At 51.9% G+C, this 25,099-nt stretch overlaps 1 protein-coding gene across 1 annotated transcript; it reads right to left on the bottom strand.

The window, feature by feature from the left end:
* Positions 1–457: 457 nt before the first annotated feature.
* On the bottom strand, positions 458–24,305 carry LOC129401657 (class I histocompatibility antigen, Gogo-B*0102 alpha chain-like). Its single transcript, XM_055124389.1, has 6 exons — positions 24,300–24,305; positions 21,376–21,499; positions 2,049–2,315; positions 1,583–1,861; positions 762–1,037; positions 458–642 (listed from the first exon to the last, which is right to left on the bottom strand). The coding sequence occupies exons 1-6, from the start codon at positions 24,303–24,305 to the stop codon at positions 476–478; spliced, it is 1,119 nt and encodes a 372-aa protein (XP_054980364.1). The 3' UTR covers positions 458–475.
* Positions 24,306–25,099: the final 794 nt, after the last annotated feature.

Genomic DNA, 25,099 nt, shown 5'->3' with positions numbered 1-25,099 from the left:
CGGGAGCTCCTGTGGGCTCCGGTCTCTGTCTCCAAAATTCCAGGGCCCCAGCCCTGCCCACACTTACTTGCAGCCTGAGTGTACTGTCCTCCTTTCTCACCTGCGGGAAGGAAACAGCCCAGGGAAGGTTGGGGAGAGCACTGGGTCCTGAGCCCTCAGAGCAGCTCTCTAGGCCTGGACCCCAGGGAAGCCTCAGAACTCTGAAGACTGAGGGCAGGACCAGGAAACACGCAGGACAGAGACGCTCCAGGATGAGCAGCCTCTCCTGGTGGTCTGTGCTCACAGGGACAGTCCCTGTGACCTGGGACCCTGGGAACCAGGTTCATCCCCAGCTTATGGGGGTGAAAGTGTCTTTCTTGAGCAAAACTGAGAGCGGCACACAGGGGAGTGTGAGCGACAGCACAGGGGCGGGTGGTGCTCTTGCAAATGAGGCAGGAGAACTAATATGGGTGAGACCCCCAAAGTGGGACAAGATTCAAGACCTGCCGTGTTGGACAGATTCCCCCCAACCCACCTCCATCTTACCTGAGCGCTTCCTCCTGCTGATCACAGCTGCCACCACAGCTCCAATGACCACAGCCCCGAGGACAGCCAGGCCGACAATGATGCCCACAGTGAGGATGGTGGGCTGAGAAGGGGGCTCTGGGAAGGGAGGAAGGAGAGGGTCTGACCCCCAGCCCCAGCCTGACCCTCCAAAGTTCCCCAGAGGGGCCAACCTTGATTCCCTGAGAACAGGCTCTGTGCCCCGTCCCTCTCCTCACCCCATCTCAGGGTGACAGGCTCCGGCAGGCCCTGGTGCTGCACACGGCACATGTATCTCTGCTCCTCTCCAGAAGGCACCACCACTGCCGCCCACTTCTGGAAGGTTCCATCCCCTGCAGGCCTGGTCTCCACCAGCTCTGTGTCCTGGGTCAGGTCCTCCCCATCACGCTGCCAGGTCAAGGTGATGTCGGCAGGGTAGAAGCCCAGGGCCCAGCACCTCAGGGTGACCTCCCGGTCAGAGAAGGGGTGGTTTGTGATGTGGCTTCTGGGGGCTTCTGAGGAGGAACAATGAGAAAATTCACACTTTGGGTCACGTCCACAATGAGGTTCAACAGGATAATTGGTTTGGAATAGGAGGTAAAAATCCAGACATAATCTTGGCTGGAGAAACTGGATAAAATCCTAATTCCTTGGAAAGTTCTAGAACAGGGTTTGGGAAGGAGGTTCGGGTCTCTCAGGAGACACTGACTCTGTCCTGCCCTGGGTGGAGGGTGAGGGACTGAGAGAAGCAGGAGTCAGAGCTGAGACCAGAGAGTTCACAGGTGGCTGACTGATCCCAGGGAAGCCATATTCGTTATTTCTGAGAAGGTCGCCCCTCCCCCCACGCTCCTACACTGAGAAACTTCAAGGTCCTGAGGACACAGGGTGGCCTGAGGGGAGGGCGGGTCTCTGTGGTACAGAACGTGGAAACCAGGCGGGTCCGTCTCTCTCCTGACTGAAGAAGGGGCGCTGTTCGGACACTGAACCCCACTATGTCCCCCTGTGGGGAGTCGCCCCTCCCCCGGGCGGTCAGGGGTCGTCAACACCCGGGACCCGGTACCTGTGCGCAGCAGCGTGTCCTTCCCGTGCTCCAGGTATCTGAGGAGCCAAGGCACGCAGATGTTCTCCAAGTAGTTCCTGTAATACTCAGCCGCACCCCCCTGCTCCCACTTGCGCTGGGTTCTCCAAGCCTGCGTGCCCGCCGCCGCCGTCCAGGAGCTCAGGTCCTCGTTCAGGGCGATGTAGTCGGCGCCGTCGTAGGCGGATTGTTCGTACCCGCGCAGGAGGCGCCCGTCGGACCCCACGTCGCAGCCGTACATGCTCTGGAAGGTGTGAGAGTCTGACCCGCCCGCACAGATTAACCCCGAACCGAAAACGAAACCGGGGCCCGGTCCCCGCGGCGCCTCCCGGTCAAGGGTCCGGGGCGGGTCGACCCCCTCAGCCTCGGGGACGCTCGGACCCGCCTCGGGGCGACCCGGCCCGTCCCCGGTCCCCGTGTTGGCTCGTCCCTGCCCGGCCGCGCTCACCCTCCTCGCTCTGGTTGTAGTAGCGGAGCGCGGTGTTCAGGTACACTCGGAAAGTCTGTGCGGCGGCCTTGGCGTTCCGCGTCTGCCCCTCCCAGTACTCGGGTCCCTCCTGCTCCACCCACGGCGCCCGCGGCTCCATCCTCGGACTCGCCGAGTCGCTGTCGAAGCGCACGAACTGCGTGTCGTCCACGTAGCCGACTTCGATGAATCGGGGCTCCCCGCCGGGCCGGGACACGGCGGTGTCGAAATACCGCAGGGAGTGGGGGCCTGGGGGAGGGGAAGGGGTGAGGCCCGACCCGGTCCCCGCGCACCCCGGGGCCAGGGTGAGGGAAAGGGAGGGGGCTCGGGAGACGGGAAGGGGGGAGGGACCGAGAAGGGCGAGACTTAGGGGCGCGGGGGGAGTTGTGGGTTGGGGGACAAGGAGGAACATTTGGGGCATCCGGGCAGGGAACCGGAGAAACTCCTTCTCGGGGTCCTGCACATCAGTGTCTGGCAGTCCCCACCCTTCCCCCCGCAACGAACTCCCCTCCCGACCCCGCACTCACCCGCCCGGGTCTGGGTCAGGGCCAGGACCCCCGAGAGCAGCAGCAGGAGGGGTCGCAGTTCCCACATACTGAAAGAAGCAGGCGGGTTCTGACGTCCTGGCGAGTGCCCTCAGTTTATAACCGGGAGCCGCGCGGACGCTGATTGGCTGATGTAGAAAGCATTGCCCAATGGGAGTGAGGATTGGGGACGCGTCAGAAGTATCCGGGCAGAAGGCGCTGACACAGGTTGCAGAGGGAGAAGTGAAACTCTGGGGAGACCAGGAATCCCCAGGCCTGATCTTCCGCCCCCAGCACCACCCTGGGGACACTGGGAGCCACACCTGGGACCTGGGACTTCGCCCTCTCACCTGATCCCTCACCTGATCTTTGTCGCACTGTCTCCCTGTGTCCAGTACAGACTGACTCATCGATTTTCCATGGGTTTCATTTCAGTATCTCACCACAATCTTACAAGTTCGTGAGGACCCCAGAGATGCTTCTGTGCGTTCAGGTTATGCCTGTCAGTGTTTGCCATGCGAGGAATTTGAGTTAAAGACCCTTTATTGTTGGTGGCGACGATTTTTCTTTCTTTTTTTTTTTTTGCTTTTGGCTTTTGGCCACACCAGGCAGCGCTCAGGAACAACTCCTGGCTCTGTGCTCAGGGATCACTCTTGGCAGATTCATGGTACTATATGTGGTGCCCTGGATCAAAGCCCTGTTGGCCACATGCAAGGCAAGCACCTTACCTTCTGTAATAGCTCTCCTGCTCAGTTAGAGCCTGAAAAATCACTTCAACTGGGATAATATCAACAACAGATTAATGTTAACAGGAAGACTTTTGGGGGAGGGCAAGGAGTCACACCCAGTGATGCTCACTGTCTCTGTACTCAGGAATTACTCTTGGCAGCGCTCAGGGGAATGAATGGGATGCAGGCAATAGAACCTATTTCTGGCAAGGTATAAGGCAAGTACCTTACCTGTTATACTATCTCACCAGCTCCGTGAAAGTCCTTTGAAGAAAAACCATATTAGATTTTTGCCAGGGACCTGCAGGAGCTGAGCAGGCCTGATTCATGGACACCAGGAGAACCAAGAAAGAGGTAGGAGTGGGAGCGAAAAGCATGCAGTGAAGGGCTCACAGCCTGTGGACTGAGCCCTGACTCTTCTCCACGAATCATATTTATTACTTAGAATCCATAATCATCAGAACAACATTCTCTGTGCAAATACCAAGAATTGTATTAAATATAATATATATAATGTAATAAACAAGATAGACTTTTACACATCCAGGGCCTTAGTTCATGAGGAAAAGCATCTTTGTAATGGGCTTTCTCAAGGGGAGATTCTTTCAGAAGTGGAAGTAGAGATAGAGCAGATACAGAATCCTCCCCTACACCCCCCTTGCCAAGGCAATATTGAACCTCTAGTGCAAGTATTCTGGGTTGAAAGGTTCCATAAAGGTCCCATAAAGTTCCAATAAAGAACCAAGGGGTCCCACAAGAACCTCTTCTCCTTCTCCTTTATTTATCTAATCCCCAACAATTTTTGTTTTTTTCAGCAGAGAAATGGCCCAGTTCTTTGAGTACTCTTGAGAAGAATGCCAACCTCTAAATCTTCCATAGATCAGTCAGGGCTGGGCTCTGGGCCTCCTCAGAATGGGGTTGGGCAGATTCCCCGAACACCCCAGCTACCCTCCCCTGCCCAGGGGCCAACAGTGCCCACCCACACCCAAAATTTCAGGCATAGAAATGGCCCAGCTCCACACCTGAACCTCATCAAGCTGCCAAGCCACCAAATGCTTCCAGCTTCTGGAGCGACACCGCATTCCATAGTAGTTTGAGCCACCTGACCCCAGCCCAGTAGGAAAACAGCAGGTTTCATAAAAAGTTGTGTAGGATATTGCAAACCACAATGTCCAAAAGAAGAGAGAGAGGGTGTGTGTGTGTGTGTGTGTGTGTGTGTGTGTAAAGTAACACGCAACCCGGAGATTCTTCTTCCAGCTATTTATTAAGAAACCTTCTCATGCAAACAGAAAAAAGGACGAACGAAGCATGGACTAAGGACGAACTAAGGAAAAGGAACCAGGGGGGACCCACTAGCTAGGCAGCTTCCCTCCTTATATGCCTCTCGCTGCTTGTTTTCCCGCCCACGTGTCTGCATCTGATAGGTTAGTTACAGCTTATGGGCGTGGCAAGACATCCTGTTTCCTTATTAGGAATTGTTTTCGAAGCACACAGGTGTTGTTTACGAAGAACGGTGCAATTTACAAGCACAGTGCAACTGTTGTTGCAAAGCACGGTCCCGTGGAGGCTCTCCACAGTTCCCCCTTTTTGTTTTAGAACAGCTAGTCTGCGTAGCAACCTCGGCCCCCTTGGCCTTACCCGTCATTGGGAGCCCTCTCGCTTGTAGGTCCCTGTCTTAGGTTGGTCCAAGGGTCAGATGGGGTATAGTGCACCCTTTCAAACTCCTCAACTACAGGAGGTCCCCTGCAGTTAAGGGCTCTCAGCTGCATAATACCTTTGCTACATCCAGCTAACCTGATTGTTCTAAGCGAGATTATTATTTCAAAGTTGCAAGCCAAAGCTGCGGGGATTGCTGTGCCTCCAGGGCCACGAATGCCTGTAAATATCACGCTTTTGTAAATAGTTGTTCTTGCTGCATTTTGTATAGACATCAGGCAAAAAACCAAAGCAGCGAGAAGCAATAAGGACAGTACTGCTCCCACCCCCGCCCACTCTTTGATAAATGGAGGGGACTTCTACTCTGGTCCTATCAAGATGGGTAAGGAAGGGGGAAAATCTATGCACAGGCGTTAAAGCAGGCCATGTTGTAGCAATGGCCCAGGAAGCTGCTTCTTCAGCTCATATCACAGGAATCAGGCTGAGCACGAACACCAGTTTGCACATCTTGGTCTACTGGAGGCGCAGTCTTCTGTGTCAGGCATTCAGGAATCCACACTGGTTCTGCCCTGACCTGTGGAAAAACACAAAACAGAACCCCTGGCCCAGGTTAACACGGGGTCCGAGCTGTGCCATCCACCAGAAAGGGTATAGGTGGAATCAGTTTGGCGATGAATCAGGAGACTCTGGTGGTCTGAGATCCAAATCAGGTGCTTGAATTCTGCTTCTGATAAGACGTAAAGGGATCCAAAGTTTCTTAGCGGGGTTATCATCTGTTGAAACAAAGCATAGCCTTTTCCTCGAATGAGGAGTTTCCCTGCTACATTCAAATGAGAAAATACCTCCTTTTTGTATTTGATTTAACATTCCATATGTCCACTGAAAATGCAGAGGTGATGGGCTTAAGGCCGCAGTGTTCTATACTGAAAAGGGGTTGTAGTAACTTTATCGGGGCAGGGAATAGGCTGTGCTTCCTGCCGTCCCTGGCTGCAGCGATTATACTGATTGGAGCTCTGAAACTCCACACTGGGGAAAGGGGCTGAAACTGGGAACATCTCCTGATTTTGAGGGGCCTGGGGCTGGTCCCCTTGCAGGTGTCCCGAGTTGGGGTCACCCACTATATCAAAATTAAAACGACAATCTCTGGCCCAATGATTTCCCCTCTTACACCGGGGACAGGGCCCTGGAGGTGCAAGTCTGGCTCTGCAGTCTCTGGCCCAGTGGTTTCCCTTCTTACACCTGGGACAGGGCCCAGGACGTGCTCTCATAGCACGGCTTGGGGGCGCATAGCAATCTCTACGAAAGTGGCCTGGTTTTCCACAATTAAAACATCTTTTCTGAGCTTGTCTCTGTAAGGCATAGACCTGTACCTTATGTTTAGCAGAGCCAACATTCCTGCATGCTTCCAAAAACCCGAATATGTCTTCCTTCTCCTTAATAGGGCGCAGAATGGCCTGGCAATCCTCATTAGCATTTTCAAAGGCCAATAGTTTAGTCAACAGCTCCTGAGCTGCCTTATCTTTAACCTGCATTTCAATGGCCTTCATCAACCTTCCTATGAAATCTACATAAGGTTCTGAGGCTCTCTGGAAAATCTTTGTAAAACTTCCCTTAAATTCTGCTTCTGCATCAACTTTCTCCCATGCACGCAGGACTATTTCACTCACATGAGCAAGAACAGCATGAGGCAAGGTGACTTGCCTTTCTGGGTCGCGCCATTTCCCTTCACCAGTTAACATCTCACAAGTCAACTGAATACCTGAAAAGTTCTGTCCAGCATGGCCTAGGCCTTGAAGCTTTGCCTTGGCCTCATTATAGAGCCACATTCTCCATTCCAAGTACTGAGAACGGCTTAAGCATGTCTTAGCAACCATGTGAAAATCTTGAGGTACCCAGTAGGCCTTTTTACTCCAGTATGCAAGATACTCCCTACAGTACGGAGATGTAGGCCCGTACGAGACACAGGCCCGTTTGAAACGACTGAGAGAATCCATCCTTAACCTGCGACAAGATGGATGCTGCTTCTTCTCTGCCTGGACTGGGCGATTAGGAGCATGTCCCAAGCGGTCTGGAGGCCGCTTGGCTGAGTCACTCTCGGACTCACAATCTGAGTAAGTGGCAGCAGACTCATAACCCACATCACTTCCATCTAATACACTGGAAGTAGAGCTATATTCACCAGCCTCAGAAGTATTTTTCCTATGAAAACCCTTTCGAGACTTAGGTGTGGGAGGAGCTGAGGCCGTATTATTCCTGATGTTCTCCACATCAATTGCACTATTCAAAAATAGGAGAATAGAATTAACAATCTCCCATGTAGTCCAGAATTCCACGGGGATCTCAGTCCCTTTCTTAGATGCCTTATAGACATTTTTCCTAACTTGTCTCCAAATCCTGCTTTCTAGAGTTCCTTCGTCTGGGAACCATGGGTTAACCTCATAAACTACTTTAAGGCAGGACCGGAGTTGGTTTCTGGAAATGTAGAGTTCCGGGTCTCCTATTCTGCGGGAGAGAGACTGAATCAAATTCATAAATGACTTGCCCTCTTCAGTCCGGCTCGAGAAAATATTAAAGATTTTGAAAAGGCCCAGAATCTGCCCCATCTTAGTGGGGGATTGCTGTTCGGATTCTAATCCGCAACACTCACACAAAAAAATCCTGATCTCCCGCTCACCTTCTAGAGTGGGGCGCACCGAACGCTTATTCTTACCTTTAGTCGGTAGTTTGGGCCCACCCAGGGACGCCAGCTGTAAAGTAACACGCAACCCGGAGATTCTTCTTCCAGCTATTTATTAAGAAACCTTCTCATGCAAACAGAAAAAAGGACGAACGAAGCATGGACTAAGGACGAACTAAGGAAAAGGAACCAGGGGGGACCCACTAGCTAGGCAGCTTCCCTCCTTATATGCCTCTCGCTGCTTGTTTTCCGCCCACGTGTCTGCATCTGATAGGTTAGTTACAGCTTATGGGCGTGGCAAGACATCCTGTTTCCTTATTAGGAATTGTTTTCGAAGCACACAGGTGTTGTTTACGAAGAACGGTGCAATTTACAAGCACAGTGCAACTGTTGTTGCAAAGCACGGTCCCGTGGAGGCTCTCCACATGTGTGTGTGTGTTTGTGTGTGTGTGTGTGAGAGAGAGACAGAGAAGTAAAGCACCTGCCATAAAGGCAGGAAGGGGGTGGGAAGTGGGGGGTGATGGGAGGGAACCTGGGGACACTGGTGCTGGGAATGTCCACTGGTGCAGGATGGTGTGGGAATACTGTATGACTGAAATCCAGTCATGAACAGCTTTGTAAGATCTCACAGTGATTCAATAAAAACATTAAACAAATTGTTTCCTAGAAGCCCACCAAGCTCAGTGAGCAAAAATTGTAACACAGAAGGCTCACAGGCACAAAACATCCAGTAAACACTCAGACACTCAGCTTTAGTGACACCATTGTGAGATAGAACAGTGATCACAGATTGATTTCTATTGATCTATTTCCCAATACTTTCTTACTGTAACAAGCAATATAAGGTAAATTATTTTGTGCCCATTAGGGGGTCAGGCTCTTGGGTGTGAGGAAATGCCAATGTATGCAACCAAAATAATGAACAGCTCAGCTAAGTGTGTGACACCACAGCTGACATGTGCAGCCTCAGAGCCAGAGCCTGTGTGCAACCTCAGGGAGCCAGTCCACCTGTGCGAACTCAGAGCCAGGCCACCTGTGTGACTTCAGAGAACCAGTCAGCCTGTGCGACCTCAGAGAGCCAGGCCACCTGTGCGACCTCTGAGAGGTAGAACTCAAGTGCCACTTCATTTATCCCTGCAAGAACTGCCACTACAATGGAATTATATAATTATATAAAGTTTACCAAGAAATTTAACTGCCAAAAGTTAGGTATGTGGGAGCCACTCTCATAAAGCACCTTTGACTCAGCTATATAAGCTTATTTATTGGCCTTATCACAGAGACCCAGAGATAAATCTCAAGAGAGACCAAAAGCCACAGTTAATCTCAGACCTGCGCATGGCTTAACAGACTGGGGTAAATCGAAGGGGGCAGGTTAGCCTGTGACTGCCCAAGCAGAGCCCCCAGCAGCCACTTGCTTCCACAATCCAAAATCGCTGCCGTATCCCCAGGCTGACTCCACTGTCTCAGGACGGACCTCACCGAGATATAATCTGCTGAAAATTCGAGTACATGGGTTTTGTGACTGAAATCTCCAGGCTTTCACGAAGTTGGTTTGGCTACTTCTCCCCACTTACAATACACATGGTAACACTGGCAGTCACCCCAACAAACCAACCCCAGGCCACCCTGTAAACTCTATTACTGGCCTTGCTTCAGAGATCCAGGAATACATCTCTAAAGACATCAAAAGCCAGAGATGCAGCAGGGAGTTCTGGCAGACACCACAGGGCGCCCCCTAGTGTGCACAGCTGGGAACTCATGAAGAGCTCCCTGCTAGGAAGCACAATTTGGACTGAGTTGTCTTTCTGTGCTATGGCCACACGGGGGCGCCGCTGCTCTGCTTGCTCCTACTTTGCAAGGGCAGTGCTGTGGTCTGACTCAGGCTGAGATGCTGACCCGGAGGAGGAGGAGGAGATATGGGTCCAAGATAGTTTGGCCCAGGATAGATGATAGGTCCAAGATAGATTTGCCCAAGTTAGATTGGCCCAGGTAGAAGATTGGCCGAAAGTAGATTGCCATGGGATGAAGGTGCTTCAGAGCTGTCCTAGGGTCAGGATCTGGAGCCAGATGGAGAGTTGCAGAAGGGAAACCCCTGGGGACTTGTGCTGGCCTTGCTGCACACACAGCCTGCGCCCCGGCCCTTTGAGCTAAGGTATCTTGGTTCACTGTCTTGTGAGGTCTGATGTTTGTAAGATTTTTTTATTGCTCATTTATTTCTGTCCCTTTCCTTCCCGTTGTTGTCACTGCTGTTGGTGCCTTCTCTGGTGCTCACACACTTGGTTGTGGTGCTTGCCAGGGTCACACACTTGCTCGCAGTGCTCACACACTGTTCAGCTGAAACATCATTTAGGTAACATCATTTAGTTGTGATGCTCCTGCACATTTGGTTGTGGTGTGAAAGACAGAATGATTTTTTGTTTTGGGAACGGGGATTACACAAGACAGTGTCACCAGCATCGCACGAAGCATGTGGGATGGTGCCAGGGGTCAAACTCATGCTCTCATATCTGCAGGGCAGACAGTCTACACTGAACAACATTCCCAGGCCTTAGAATGTCTACACTGAGCAATATTCCAGACATTCAATCTAGCCTCCTCTCCCAGTCAGGAAAGCTAAGCTAGCTCTGTGAGTTGGGGATAAGGCTCAGGGGTAGGGCTCAGGCCTTTCACGTATAGAGGCAGGGGCCCATCCTGGCTGTGCAGAAACAAATAAAAGTTTAGTTCAGGGAAAAGATATTTGCCATAGACTAGAATGGAATTTTATATTTTGAGTATGATCTGACAAATACTTTATAAGTATCACAACATTTAAAATATTTAAAGTAATGTTTAAAACTGGTCACATACAGAAGAATTAAAAATATTCTTAAGGCCAGGGCCAGAGTGCAGCAGGTAGGGTGTTTACCTGACATACAGCTGACTGGGGTTCAAGCCCTGGCACCACATGTGGTTCCCTGAGTCCCCCTAGTAGTAAGCCCAGAGCGCTGCCAGTAAGAACCAAAAATAAACAAACAAAATTGAAAGTTTCATACAACCTGAAGAACAGTTCTTAGTGTGAGCGTTACAGAGAGATTCATTCTAAAGAAACAGTGTGGGAAAGAGTACAAGGAGCATAGGTACTCTTTGGGAGGGGGTTAGGTGAACGAGGAGAATTAATGTTAATAACATAAGTAGCATAAGGAGATGTTGGATTGTATTGGGCACTTTGGTGGTGGTGAGATGCAGAAACTGCATTAACACTGTACATGTCACCTTAATTGCAACTATATATATATATATATATATATATATTTGCTTTTTGGGTCACACCCGGCGATGCACAGGGCTCACTCCTGGCTCATGCACTCAGGAATCTCCCTTGGTGGTGCTCAGGAGACCATATGGGATGCTGGGATTCGAACCAGGGTTGGCCACATGCAAGGCAAACGCCCTACCCTCTGTGCTATCGCTCCAGCCCCCAACAATAGATATATTTGTATATACAGAATAAAACACATGTCTTGAAATAGAGAAACTGATGAACATGTGTCATCAGGGGGTGAGGGTGACCATCATCACTGATGATCAAATGGCTCCTGCACTTCCCTTAAGTGCTGTTGAGAATGACACTGTGTCTGTGGGCTTCTGCCACCCCTAGCGTTGGCCACCACACCCAAACTGAGGGGTTCTCCAGTGTATAGCAGAACAGCCTCCTTACAATGCCACGTCATCCAAATTTCAGCCAGAGGAAACTTTGGGAGACATGACTGGGATTTCACTTGGGGTGAACCACCCTGGTATGGGATCCTAGGAGAGAAAAGAAAGCTGTAACATCGAAATATAGTGTAGAGATTCGTGATACTGTCCTGACGTGGACTTATCAGCTGTAGAAATGTGGTAGCTATAAAAGATGAATAATTTTCCTGAGAAAAGCAACAGGGAGTGGAAGGAAAGTTACCTTGTAGTTTCTAAGTTTGGCATCACAGACTGGAGAAAGAGGTTATGGGGACATTTTGGAACCTCACACACAGCACAAGACCCCAGAGGTTTCCCTTCCGCATCTCTCCACCCAGCTCCAGTTCCTGACCCCAAGACTGCCCTGAATGCATCTTCATCCCATTGATGTCCTCCTCCAGGTCAGCATCTCAGCCTGAGTCAGACCACAGCCCCGCCCCTGCAAAGTAGGAGCGAGCAGAGCAGCGGCGCCCCCGTGTGGCCATAGCGCAGAAAGACAACTCAGTCGGAATTGTGCTTCCTAGCAGGAAGCTCCCCATGAGCTCCCAGCTGTGCACGCTAGGGGGCGCCCTGTGGTGTCTGCCAGAACTCCCTGCTGCATCTCTGGCTTCTGATGTCTTTAGAGATGTATTCCTGGGTCTCTGAAGCAAGGCCAGTAATAGAGATTACAGGGTGGCCTGGGGTTGGTTTGTTGGGGTGACTGCCAGTGTTACCATGTGTATTGTAAGTGGGGAGAAGTAGCCAAACCAACTTTGTGAAAGCCTGGAGATTTCAGTCACAAAACCCGCATACCCGAATTTTCAGCAGATTATATTTCGGTGAGGTCCGTCCTGAGACAGTGGAGTCAGCCTGGGGATATGGCAGCAACTTTGGATTTTGGAAGCAAGTGGCTGCTGGGGGCTCTGCTTAGGCAGGCACAGGCCGACCTGCCTCCTCCGATCTACCCCAGTCTGTTCAGCCATACGTTGGTCTGAGATTAACTGTGGCTTTTGGTCTCTCTTGAGATTTATCTCTGGGTCTCTGAGATAAGGTCAATAAATGAGCTTATATACCTGAGTCAGAGGTAGTTTGTGGGCGTGGCTCCCACATACTTAATTTTGGCTGTTTAATTTCTTGGTAAACTTGGTCCTAAGTTGTTGCGGTTCGGCCAAAGGCACAGCGACAATTTTAGGATGTCAGAAGACACCATCAGGCTGCTGATGCACTCGCCCCACAGGTACAGATCAACATGTTGGTGGCATCACACCCCTCACGAGAAAAGATATTAAGGACTTTTTCCATCTAGAATAAGACCCCTTAACACTAATGGAAGAATGAAAAGACCCAGGGAAGGGAAACAAAGTCTGTGTTGCTTGGAAGCTTCAACCCTGGGCACTGGTTCTAGTGTTTCCAGATTTCCACAGCATGTAAGAGCAACAGCTGTATGCCATGACATTGCTACCAGGAAACTTTTGCTGGAGAGGTGAATTTTCAAAAATCTAGCATACGAAAGGTGGCAATGTGTTGTTTATGAAACCCTATCAACAACAGCACTGTAAACAACAGTACAAAACTTAACAAAAGAATGTTGGGGCAGGAGTGTTAGTACAGCAGGTAGGACATTTCCTTTGCTTTCGTCTGACCAGAGAATGATCGCAGATATCACATATGATTCTCTGAGCACTTCCATGAGTAATTCCAGAGTGCAAAGCCAGGAGTAACTCTGGCCAAAAACCAAAACATAATAGGAACCCCTGACAAGGCTCCACAAAACCTTCCTATCATAGAGCAGACTGGTGGGTGGGAGGCAAGTTGTCTGCAGGGCAGGGGCTATTGGAAGAGATGAAGGGATCTGTGTTGAAACATTGTATGCCTGAAACCAAATCATAAGAAACTTTGTAATTTCACTGTAACTGAATAAAAATAGGGAGAACCAGAATCCAGCATAGATGAACAGTCTAATGCACAAACTTGACTGTTGATTTTTAAACATTTCTCTGTCAGTGACCAAAAATACTCTTGTTGAGGCAGCGTCTCCACATTTCGTTTGTTTAGGGAAGAGAGGAAGAGAGTAAGAGTAGTTGGCAAAGGATAGGCGAGCATTACGAATACTTTTCCTGGCTTCTGTCACATCGGCCAACACTGCTGCTCTTCTCTCTTTGAGGTCTTCTTTTATTGCTTCTCTGCTCAGCTTTGCAAGCTCTGATGTTAGCTTGTGATCGCCTGAAGCTTGTGCCAAACCACGTTGGCTAATGAGCTCGAGAGTTCCCGAAGATAGGCGTCTGTTTGTGGCTTTTCCATTCTCGGTATTCCTTGCACAGTCATGGAGGTGCTGAAGCAGTCTATCATATTCCTCGTCAATGTTGTCAATGATGGCATCTTCCCACATTGCCGCAATAGTGCCAAAGAGCTCCCAGGTGGTGGTCATTCTGGGAGTTCTCTTTTTAAGCTTAAACTTTGCAGTCCTTTCTCCCCACTCTGTGAAGTAGAATTTTGCATGAAGGAGACTGTGGTCTGATCCCATTTGGAATTTTGGGAAAACAGCAACATCAGTTAGGCAAAACCAACGATTGAATATGATGTGATCAATGTCATTGTGGAACTGTCCACTGGGAGATTCACATGTCCAACATTTATATTCGGCCTTCTGGAACTGTGTGTTACCATGGATGGTCTTGGTCAACATGATGAAATTAGATAGTCTCTCACCCTGTTTGTTCCATTCTAGGCTGTGGGCCCCAATGTGGAGTTCTTCAGGCGACCTTCTCAGTCCTATCTTGCTATTGAAAACACCAACAATGATCTTGTAAAAGGTGTGGTCTTTTTTATAGAATTTCTCAATTTCTTCTTCATTGTAGTTGGATGTTGGTGCATAGACAATGAAGATAGAAACTGCCCGCAGTGAGCCACATTGATTCAAGCATAATCATCAAATTCACATTGTTAGGCATTTGAATGAATCAATGCTCACAGCCAAATTCATGTTGACAAGGACACTGACACCACTGACGCCTCTGTTATTGCATGTTCCAAGGAACAGTACTTTTCCAGTGTTGAAAATGGCGTGATTCGGGGCTGGAGAGATAGCACAGCGGGTAGGGCGTTTGCCTTGCACGCGGCCAACCCGGGTTCAAATCCCAGCATCCCATATGGTCCCCTGAGCACAGCCAGGGGTAATTCCTGAGTGCAGAGCCAGGAGTAATCCCTGTGCATCACCAGGTGTGACCCAAAAAGCAAAAAAAAAAAAAAAAAGAAAATGGCGTGATTTGATCGATGCCTTCTCATTTCGGTCAGACCAATGATGTCGTACTTGATCATCTGAGCTTGCACCATCAGGTCCTTGGTGGATGCTTCTGATGCAAGCGTATGTGCATTGAAAATACAGACAGTCATTTTAGTCCTTCTTCATTTTGGTAGGGTGGAGCGATAGCACAGCAGGTAGGGCGTTTGCCTTGCACGAAGCTGACTTGGGTTCAATTCCTCCATCCCTCTCGGAGAGCCCAGCAAGCTATCAAGAGTATCCCACCCACATGGCAGATCCTGGCAAGCTACCTATGGCATATTGGATATGCCAAAAACAGTAACAACAAGTCTCACAATGGAGACGTTACTTGTGCCCACTCGAGCAAATCAATGAACAATGGGACAACAGTGATACAGTGTCGTTTTGGCAGTCTAGTTCGTCCCTGAGATTTTATCAGCCTCTCCTTGCTCATCCTTAACACTGCCCTATTTGGGGCTCTTTCAGCGTCAGGTGAATGAGGCCCATTGTTGTTATTGTTTTTGACATATCCAATACACCACGGGTAGCTTGCCAGCCTTTGCTGTGTGGGTGGATACTCTCAGTAGCTTGCCAGGCTCTCCAAGAGAGATGGAGACTTTTAGGATGACCTCTAATCGCCCTTACAGGTGTTCCCATGGTTCACACCATATTTGAATCCCATAAAATATGATGTAGAAATTATGGAAACCGCGTATTAAGAGTCTTATCGTGTGTCTTAGTCGAGGTTGGCTGATGATGTATTTATCTGGCTCCAGTAGGGTGGTCATCTGGTTTTGATCCATGGGGTGGTGCGAGTTCCTGGGAATATCTCCGGCCCGCGGAGAGACAACAGTGGAAAGCGCTCCTAATTGAGTGGGTTTCGTGAGCGGTCCCGACCTGAGAACAAAACTGGTGAGGTTAGAAGGAAGGAGGCTCAAGACAACATATGCTGATCAAGAGCGTCTTTATTACCAGCCATGCTGGTTTTATACCTTTCTTAGCAGGGGGTTGGTACATGAGTTGTCAATCATCAGGGAAGTGTCTTCTCAGACCAAATAAGGAAAAGTGCGGGGTGTTCTTTAGTGGGCTACAACATTCTCTAAGAGTCGGTTGAGAAATAGTGGGGAGGGGGAAGAGCAGTCACGTAGACAAGGGTTTATCTGACAGGAACATCTGTCAGGAACGTACAAGGTTTTGTAAGCTAAGGTATGGCTTTTAGTGTAAAGGAAGGTATTCTACTCTACGGGCCCTGAGGGTCTCGTGTTTAATTGTCCTGGGCTACTTGTACTTCTTGAGGTTAGCTATTTCCTTTGTCACAAGGGCACCTGTGCCTCAGGGTATGCAAACGCTGGTAATGGAATTTTCCGGTTTGTACAGAGTAAAAGTTGAGGGGCTCCCTTTTGTTCAGGGTCCTAAACAGTCCCCAGCAGGGTGGGGCACCGGAGATTGGAGGAGGCAGAATATCTTGTTTCTGGGTCTCATTGAGCCTGGAGTTTAAGATCACAAAGTTCTGCTTTACCTGGTTCTGTGGGGCTTCACTCATGCGTAAGGTTCGGACCGAGTGTACAGAAAGTGGCCTGGAGCATGGCGGTGGCTGGGTAGTGGAGGTCGTAACTAAAATTAAACAAACAAAATTAAGGTTTCACAAAAACCTGTGGAATAGCCCTTAGTGTGGTTTGTGCATAGGGATCCATCTACACAATCCTTTTAAAGTGTGGGAAAGAGGGCAAGGAAAATATTTACTCGTTGGGGAGTGGGTTCGGAAATGGGAAAATTGACTTAAATAATTGACATAAATAATTGACTTAAAAGTCAATATGGACAGTCCTTCAAAAACTAGAAATTGAGCTTCTATATGACCCCGAAATACCACTTCTGGGAATATATCCCGAGGATGCAAAAGAGCACAGTAGAAATGACATCTGTACCTATATATTCATTGCAGCAGTGTTCACAATAGCCAAAATCTGGAAACAACCCAAGTGCCCTAAAACAGATGACTGGGTAAAGAAACTTTGGTACATCTACACAATGAAATACTATGCAGCTGTTAGGAGAGATGAAGTCATGAAATTCGCTTATAAATGGATAGACATGCAGAGTATCATGCTAAGTGAAATGAGATAGAAAGAGAGGGACAGACATAGAAGGACTGCACTCATTTGTGGAGTGTAGGGTAGCATCACATGAGGCTGACACCCAATGACAGTAGACACAAGGGCCAGGAAGATTGCCCCATAGCTGGAAGACTGCTTCATGAACGGAGGGGAGAAGGCAGATGGAATAGAGAAGGGATCACTAAGAAAATGATGGCTTGAAGAACCAGTTGGGATGGGAGATGCGTGCTGAAAGTAGATAATGGACCAAACATGATGACCTCTCAGTGTCTGTGTTGCAAGCCATAATGCCCAAAAGTAGAGAGAAAGTATGGGGAATATTGTCCTCCATGGTGGCAGGGGGAGGGTGGGATATTGGTGGCGGGAAATGTGCACTGGTGGAGGGATGGGTGTTTGATCACTGTGTGATTGTAACCCAAACATGAATGCTTATAACTATCTCACAATGATTTAAAAATTTTTTTAAAAAGTACCATAAGGATATGGTGAATGGTATTAGGCTCCTCTTGGTGGTGAGATGCAGTAAGGGTACATTAACACTATCTGTACACATGTTACTTTACTGCAACAATGAATATATTTGTATATAAAAGAAACTTATGTCTTCAAAGGAAGAAACTAAGGATTATGTGTCATCGGGGTGAGGGTGATCATCATTAGTGATGACCAAATGGCTCCTGCTCTCCCTGAAGTGCTGTTGAGAATGACACTGTGTCTGTGGGCTCCCCACACCCCTAGCCTTGGCCGCCACACCCAAACTGAGGGGCTTTCTCCAATATATAGCAGAGCAGCCTCCTTACAATCTCACGTCATCCAAGACAGAATCTGAGACCGACTCAGCCGGAGGTGCCTTTGGGAGACATGATTGGGACCTCAACCTGGGTGCATGATCCTGGGGTGAGATCCAAGGAGAAAAAAGAAGACAGTAACATGCAAGTATAGTGTGGCTAGAGAAATATGGTAGCAATAAAAGATGAAGAATGTTCCTAAGAAAAGCAACAGGGCATGGAAGGAAAGTCACCTTGTAGTCTCTAGGTTTGGCATCATGGGCTGGAGAGAGGGGTTCCGGGGACATGATGGAATATCAGACACAGCACAAGGCCCCAGAGGTTTCCTTTCCTCTACTCCCCGCCCAGCTCCCGAGCCTGACCCCAGGACTGCTCTGAAGGGACCTTCATCCCATGGGTGTCCTCCTCCAGGTCAGCATCTCAGCCTGAGTCACACCACAGCCCCACCCCTGCAAAGTAGGAGCGAGCAGACCAGCGGCGCCCTCGTGTGGCCATTTGGAGAAAGAAAACTCAGTTTTAATGGTGCTTCCTCAGCAGGGGAATCTCTGGGCTCTCGGCAACAGGACAGGCTGTGGTCACTAGGGGGCGCCCTATCGGCGTCAGGTGCTAAACACATTCACATGGAGGGCTCCTCTTCCTGCATAATTGTGAGCACTGGCTTCAGGAGTGATTAAACAGCCCAAAAGCAGAGAGAGAGAGAGAGAGAAAAAGGAAGGTGCCTGCCTAGAGGCCGGGGTGGGTCAGGGTGGGGGTGGCGGGAGGGATACTGGGGACTCTGGTGGTGGAGATCACGCACTGGTGGAGGCATGGGTGTTCTATCACCGTATGAGTGAAACTCAATCATGAAAGCTTTGTAACTGTATCTCACGGTGATTCAATAAAAATATTTTTTAAGAAGAGTGATTAAACAACATGTGCATGAGAAATCCTTGTTAATAGCATTGTAAACCACACGATCTTAATCAATAAAAAAATATTTAAATAAAAATAAACAGCAAGGACTCCAGGCCTTAAGTGCTCTACCCAGGCCCAGAGTGAGCCCCACAAACATACTGGTGCCCCCCCCCCGTGCTGAGATGAGACATTGATCCCCAGTCTCTGTCACTTCCACTGCTGGTGACTCCTCTGAACCAACTCTAAAATTTCATCCCCAGGATGAGGTGGAGGAAGAAGAAGGAAAAAGAGCCCCAGGGCCCTGGACTAGGAATATAGGGGAATATCTCATGGAGAAGGGAGATAGGAAGAAAGAGTGACTTTAGGGGATGGAGGCCAAATAACGTGAGGGGGAAGAAGCAGAGGAAAGGAGCAGGGCAGGGCCGGCTAGTGGACGCCTGTGGGGAGGGAGGGATGGACTCTGTGGATCAGGAACAGGAAGGCGGAGTAATAGAGTCTGTTTCTCATCTGAGGTCAATTATTGGGTCAGGAGTTTGCTCTGTAATTGATTGGGAAACTACAATGAACTTTCAGGCAATTCCCCATGCTTTGAAGTCTGACATGACTCAAACACCGGGAAGAGCAGAGTATAAGGGAAAGGAGAGGAGGGGAAGGGAAGGGAAGGGAAGGGAAGGGAAGGGAAGGGAAGGGAAGGGAAGGGAAGGGAAGGGAAGGGAAGGGAAGGGAAGGGTAGGGAAGGGAAGGGAAGGAAAGGGAAGGGAAGGGGAGGGGAGGGGAGGGGAGGGAAGGGGAGGGAAGCGAAGGGAAGGGAAGGGAAGGGAAGGGAAGGGAAGGGAAGGGAAGGGGAGGGGAGGGAAGGGAAGGGGAGGGTAGGGAAGGGGAGGGGAGGGAAGGGAAGGGAAGCGAAGGGAAGGGAAGGGAAGGGGAGGGGAGGGAAGGGAAGGGGAGGGGAGGGAAGGGAACGGAAGGGAAGGGAAGGGAAGAAAACTGGAGTCGAAAGAGTGGAGGGGACAGAAGATATTAAAGACTTTCCCCCTCTAGAGTAAGACCCATTTACGCTAATGGGAAAATAATGGGACCCAGAGGGCGGGAGGGAGCAAGGCCCGTGCACCCTCGGGAGGTCAGCCTGGACACTGGTTCTTGAGTTTCCAGAGTTCCACAGAATGTGAGAGCGACAGCTGTAGGCCATGGCATGTGCTACCGGGAAACTTTTGTGGGAGAGGGAATAAAAAAATCCAGATATGAAAGGTGGTAGTATGTTATTTATGGAATCCTGCCAGGAGCAGAGCTGTAAACCACAGTGCAAAAGTTAAAATAGCTGATGTCAGAGTGACAGTACAGTGGGCGGGGCGTTTGCTTTGCTCACAGCCCACCTGGGTTTGATCTCAGGCACCTCAGACGGTCCCCTGAGCACCACCAGGAGTAATTTCTGAGTGCAAAGCCAGGACTAGGGCCAGGTATGGCCCCCAAAGAGTGCCTCTCCTGGATGCAGACTGGTGGGTGGGAGGCAAAGGGGCTGGGGGTGGTGGTGGGGGATGGGGGGATTGGAGGAGATACTGGACACTGTGAAAGGATCAGTGTTGAAACATTGTCTGCCTGAAGCCAAATCATGAATAACTTTGTAGCTTCTCAATCAGTAAATAAAAAGAAAGAAAACATATTGCAGCACAGATTAACAGTCTCTGAGTGTAAGGCACAGACTTGACAGTTGATTCTTAAACATTTTTCTGTCAGTGACACAAAAATCTTCTTGTTAAAGCAACACTCCCATATTTGTTTGTATAAGGAGAGAGTGTGGCAGAATGTCTTAATATTGGTGCATTAGAAAAGAAAGAACTCGATAGTGCTGGAGAGGTAGTTCTTGCCATGCATGTGGCCACACACTCCCACCCCCAGTTCGACCATCTCCCCATCCCTAGGAAGTGAATCTGCCCATTGGTGACACTGACAAATGCAGCTGAAGTAGCTCTTGGCCACAGGGCTCTGAGAGTTGGAGGAAGACGGAATCTCTGCTGTTCTGTCCCGGGAAGGGAGTTTCGCTCGCACATTGACCAGACCAGATGCAGGATGCGAATGCAAGGCCCCTTTATTGCTAGCTCGAGCTGGGGTCCGAGTCCCATCCAACGCAGTGGAGTCTTGACAAGGACCCTGACTCTGAATTCTGAGCAGCTTCTATAGGGTTTGGTTACATAAGAGCATTTTTACAGGAACTGGCAATATGTTTCCAATTCTGCTCCCAGTCCTGTCCCGTGACTCCAGGGACCAACACTATGTTTACAATTCTTAGTCCCAGTCCTGTCCCGAGACTCCACTCCCTCGGCCCTCTCTGCTTGGCTGGGCGCCACTGCCCGTGCCCCCTACTCTGATAGATTGTTGCTACGGGTCGGTTTATCTGCCCAGAGTGATACTGTTTCCTGAGAAGTCGGGACCTTCTGATGGGGGAAACCGAGACTTAGGCCTGCTGAGTTTCGGTCTTAAAGTGGAGCCTGTCATGATCGATTTCAGCCTCACAGTGGGCGGTGCTTGCAAGAGCACACAGCACACACCAGCACGTGGCGGGGCCCCGCGCATGTGCACATAGCACACATGAGCACACGGGCATGGCACACATGCACACATAGCACACACAAGCAAGTGAGCAGGATACAAGCACACAAAGCACACAGGAGCACGTGGGCGGGGCGCGCATGCACACAGGGTGAGCGCCTTGTGGGCTCGTATTGCGGCCAGGTCTGTGCTACCCAGAGCGCGCCAGGCAGTGGCCCTGGAACAGAGGCAGGACACCAGCCCTAGCTGCCTGCAGAGGGCACAGCCCCTGGCAGTGGCCTGGATCTGCTGCGTGTGAGCTGGCGGGCGGAGCGGCCTGGGGGCGGGGGGCGGGGGAGGAGCCAACGGCATCAGGTTGAGTTTCTGATGACTGCATCTGATGCTTCTCCCAGCTTCAGGGCCCATGTGCGCTGAGGTCACCTGAGTCTTGGCAGCTCCTGTGCCCTTTCGGAGCCAAGGTTGGTGCCTCCTCTGGGAGTTCGTGCTGCACCTGAACCTGAAGGTGGTTCCTCCTCCAGCAATTGGACGGCCAGGGCTCCCGAGCCTGAAGACCCCCAGCAGAGGTCAGTGGGAGTCTGAGAGAAGCAGTATCCGGGAAGGTGTTTGCCTTGCACGTGTTAGGAACCCTGGTATGATCCCTGGCACCCCAAGTGTGCCCTGAACCCTGCCAGGAATGATCCCTGAGCACAGCTGGGTGTGGTCTGAACACCTATTTAATTAATCAGCTGTTATGGGGGCCAGAGAGGTAGTCCAGGGGTTACGGCTCTTCCCTGGCATGGTTTGAGCCCCAGCACCATGTATGGTCCAGGAGCCCCGCCAGGAGCCCCTGGGCACCACTGGGTGTGGCTCAAAAAACAAATAAAACCAGATGCACCTCAATTACACTGCCACAACCTCTGCCCCTGGAAAGTTCCAGAGCCCCTGGGGGGGGGCGGGGTATTGCCCCCTTTGGGACACTCTGCTCTGGAACTGACACCGGAACAGATCCTTCTCTTTCTCCTGCCACCCCATCCCTTCTCCGCTGCACCCGAAGTTGGTCCCTGGAGGACACAGGCGAACCTCATGTCCCTCTCCCCCACCCCCCTCCCAGAGTGTCAGCAGAGACCACAGGAAGCGCCCTCAGAGGGCTCAGGAGCCCTGGCAGGGTGCCCCCTCTCCACCCCACATCCCCCCAGTGCGGGGTTCCCATCTCTCCTCCCGACAGGGCGAATGTGCTGGGGCACCTCAGGATTTGGCCGGCAGATGCTTGGTCCCCCCAGGTCAGGGGAAGGGCCCAGCGCCCGTAGCGGAGAAGCTGGTCCTGTGAGTATCCAGGTCCCCAAGCCAGCTTCTGAGCACTGGCCCCGTGTCAGTCAGGAGAAGTTTGGTGGGAGCAGGAGGGAGAGCTCACCTGTGGCCCCCGAGGTGGGGGGGCGACCTCCCGCCGCCCCGCAGTGGTCTGTCACAGCAAAGCTGACCTGCCCAGGCTCAGGCTGGAAATTCCCTCCAGCTCAGGAGATGTCGGAGCTTCCGGTCACTCCACATATACAAACTCCTGGACCTTAAGTGCCTGCTCAGGGCAGTGATTTATGATTTACGTTCCCCTCACACTCCTGGTGGCTCCTACATGCTGGCGCTGGGAACTCTGTGTGAGCAAGGCAAGTGTGTCTGCGCCTCCCAGGGGCTACGTGGCTGATCTGGAGGTGCCAGTCTAAGCCAGCAGTACCTAACTTGCTGGGGAGTGGGGATGGAAGGTGAGCCTCGAAAGGCTTCCTGGAGGAGGTGCTGTCTAAGACCTGAAAAAGGAGTAGAAAGAAATGAACTGAGCACCAAGAGGTAAGACTTGCCCAGTGAGAGAACCATGGGGTGAGATTGGTTAAATGGAGTCGAGTGGAGGGGCTGGAGCGATAGCACAGTGGGTAGGGCGTTTGCCTTGCATGTGGCTGACTCGGGTTCAGTTCCCAGCATCCCATATGGTCCCCTGAGCACCACCAGGGGTAATTCCTGAGTGCAGAGCCAGGAGTGACCCCTGTGCATCACCGGGTGTGACCCACAAAGAAAATAAAAAGGAGTGGAGTGGAGGTGCAGGGGGGCTGCAGGCGGGAGGGGGGAGGCGTGTGGCCCTGTGGGCAGCTGCGGCGGAGCAGGAGCTGCTGAGCCGCCCGGGGGAGATGCTGCAGCAGGCGTCCTGACTGGGCAGGGAGTGACCCGAGCGGAGGGGAGGGCTCAGGAGCAGGTTCCCACCCTGCAGCCCCCGTCAGGGCCCCTGCAGCCAGGCAGCTGCCCCTGTCCCTGTCCCTAGTGACCAGCTGGGCTGGGCCAGGTCTGGGGCTGCTGACTCAGGCCCTGCCGGCTGGCTCAGCATCCCTGTCGCCCCGGGCCTCTTTGTGGGGCTCTGCCACTGACTGCAGCCTCGGAGACAGACTCCAGGGCACTGTGGGTCCTGCTGTCAAGGCCAGCGCAGGTGGGGGCTCTCTCTGGGCTCCTCTGGGACCCAGCACAGTCGGTGGTAAGCTGTGGACTGGAGCCTGAGGGTGGGGCGGGGCTAAAATCCAGGGGTCCATCGGCTCTGTCCTGCCCTCAGGCTGCACCATGGGTGGTGGCGGGGGTGGGGGGTGTCTGTGCAGCCAGTCTCTGCCATCAGACTGGAGTGTCCCTGAGGTGGCGCTTTCGCATCAGCCCTGGGGCTCGCCCAGAGCCCCCTCGGACACCAGCCTCGGCTCTGCATGTGGGTCCCAAACCGGGAAGTAACGGCCCCAGCCGGGCTCCCCCCGCCCCACCCCTGCGTCCCTGTCCCCACCTGTCCTCTCTGCCACGTGCCCCAACTGTAGGCTGTGCTTTCCCCAGGCGTGGCCAAGGGCCCTGTGGCATGAAACCGGGGTGGAGGCCCCCTCTGGGGGGCACTGCTGCTGCTGGTGTGCAGGCGGGGGGCCTCCAGGGCGGGACCCCCAGAAGACACCTTATGCTACAGGACCTTCCCACGGGGTACGTCCTCGTCCTGGGTGGTCTGTCCACCCGTCTGTCCCATCTGTGGCTGCGGGAGAGTTTGGTTGTTTTAGCTTCTTGACAGAGAGGGTGGGGAAAAGAAACCCAGCTGGGGGCTCGGAAACAAAAGGCTCCTTAAGTCCTTTGCAATTTTGTTTTTCATGCATTTATTTGGGAAGGGTGGGGGGCCCCCAGGGACGAGCCTGGCAGGGGGCGCCAGACCAAATGGGGGTCTTGGTTGGGACACGGAGCCTTCCCCGCTGTCTGTCTCTCTAGCCTCAGCGCAGTTCTCTACAGGTCAGCAGAATGGGGCAGAGGGGAATGAGGCTCAGTGAGGGGGGTGCCACAGGCTGGTAGGTGATGTATAGTCCGACCCTCACCGGCATGGCGCCCTGCACTGCCACATGCCACACCTGTGACAGTCGCTTTCCTCACTCTCCTGCTCTCTTTGGGAGATAGGCAGGCTCCCCTACCCCCACACCACACACACTCACAGAACAACACCCCCAAGGGCCAACACACACCCAAGTGGGGCCGAGGGTCCGATGTGGGGTCTCTGCTTGTCGGCTTCTCCTGGGGTGTTGGCAGTTCTGCCTTCCCGACGGGGGGCGCGTGGGAGCAGGATGGGAAGGGGCCCAGCATCTGGGATGACTTCACCCGGCGCAAGGCAGGGAGCCCTCCTGGACACGGGCAGGCCCAGGGGCCTGGTGACGGCTACAAGGCCCAGGTGAGTGTTTGTGTGTGTGTGTGTGTGTGTGTGTGTGTGTGTGTGTGTGTGGTGTGTGTGGGGGGGGGAGGGAGGAGGAGAGAAGGAGCGAGAATGACTGAGGCACACCCTGGGGACAGTTAGGCTGGGGTGGTCCAGCTCTCACTCCCCTCACAGTGCCCTGCTCAGCACCCCCACTCCTGTGGTTCTGGGGTGCACCTGAGGTTTCAGAGTGTGGCCTCAGAGGGTCAGTGTCACCTGAAGGGCCTTGGGCCGCTGCCTGCTGGTGCCTCCCAGGCCCGGAGTGCCCAGACAGTGCTCGCTCTGCGTCCTGCTCCCCTCCGGCCTCACGTCTCAGCAGATCCCGCCAGGTTTGTTCGCGCCCCAGAACCTCAGTGATGTGACTGTGGGCGCTTGGGGGAAGGGGGCGGGGGGGCCTTTCCCACAGGGCCCAGCCCACCCCCACCTGAAGAG

Source organism: Sorex araneus, chromosome 2, assembly GCF_027595985.1.
Source record: "Sorex araneus isolate mSorAra2 chromosome 2, mSorAra2.pri, whole genome shotgun sequence".
Classification (NCBI taxonomy): Eukaryota; Metazoa; Chordata; class Mammalia; order Eulipotyphla; family Soricidae; genus Sorex; species Sorex araneus.
The sequence above is the reverse complement of the archived record's forward strand: the minus strand, read 5'-3'. Positions and strand labels throughout refer to the sequence as shown.

What these genes read in the sequence shown, in the direction of transcription:
- LOC129401657 (XM_055124389.1), bottom strand. An exon ending in CAGGAGCTGCCAAGACTCAG is followed by an intron (nt 2,316 to 21,375) that starts GTGACCTCAGCG and finishes CCCCTCCCCCAG; the next exon opens with GCCCCCACTCCCTGCGGTAT. An exon ending in CTACAACCAGAGCGAGGAGG is followed by an intron (nt 1,862 to 2,048) that starts GTGAGCGCGGCC and finishes CGGGCGGGTCAG; the next exon opens with ACTCTCACACCTTCCAGAGC.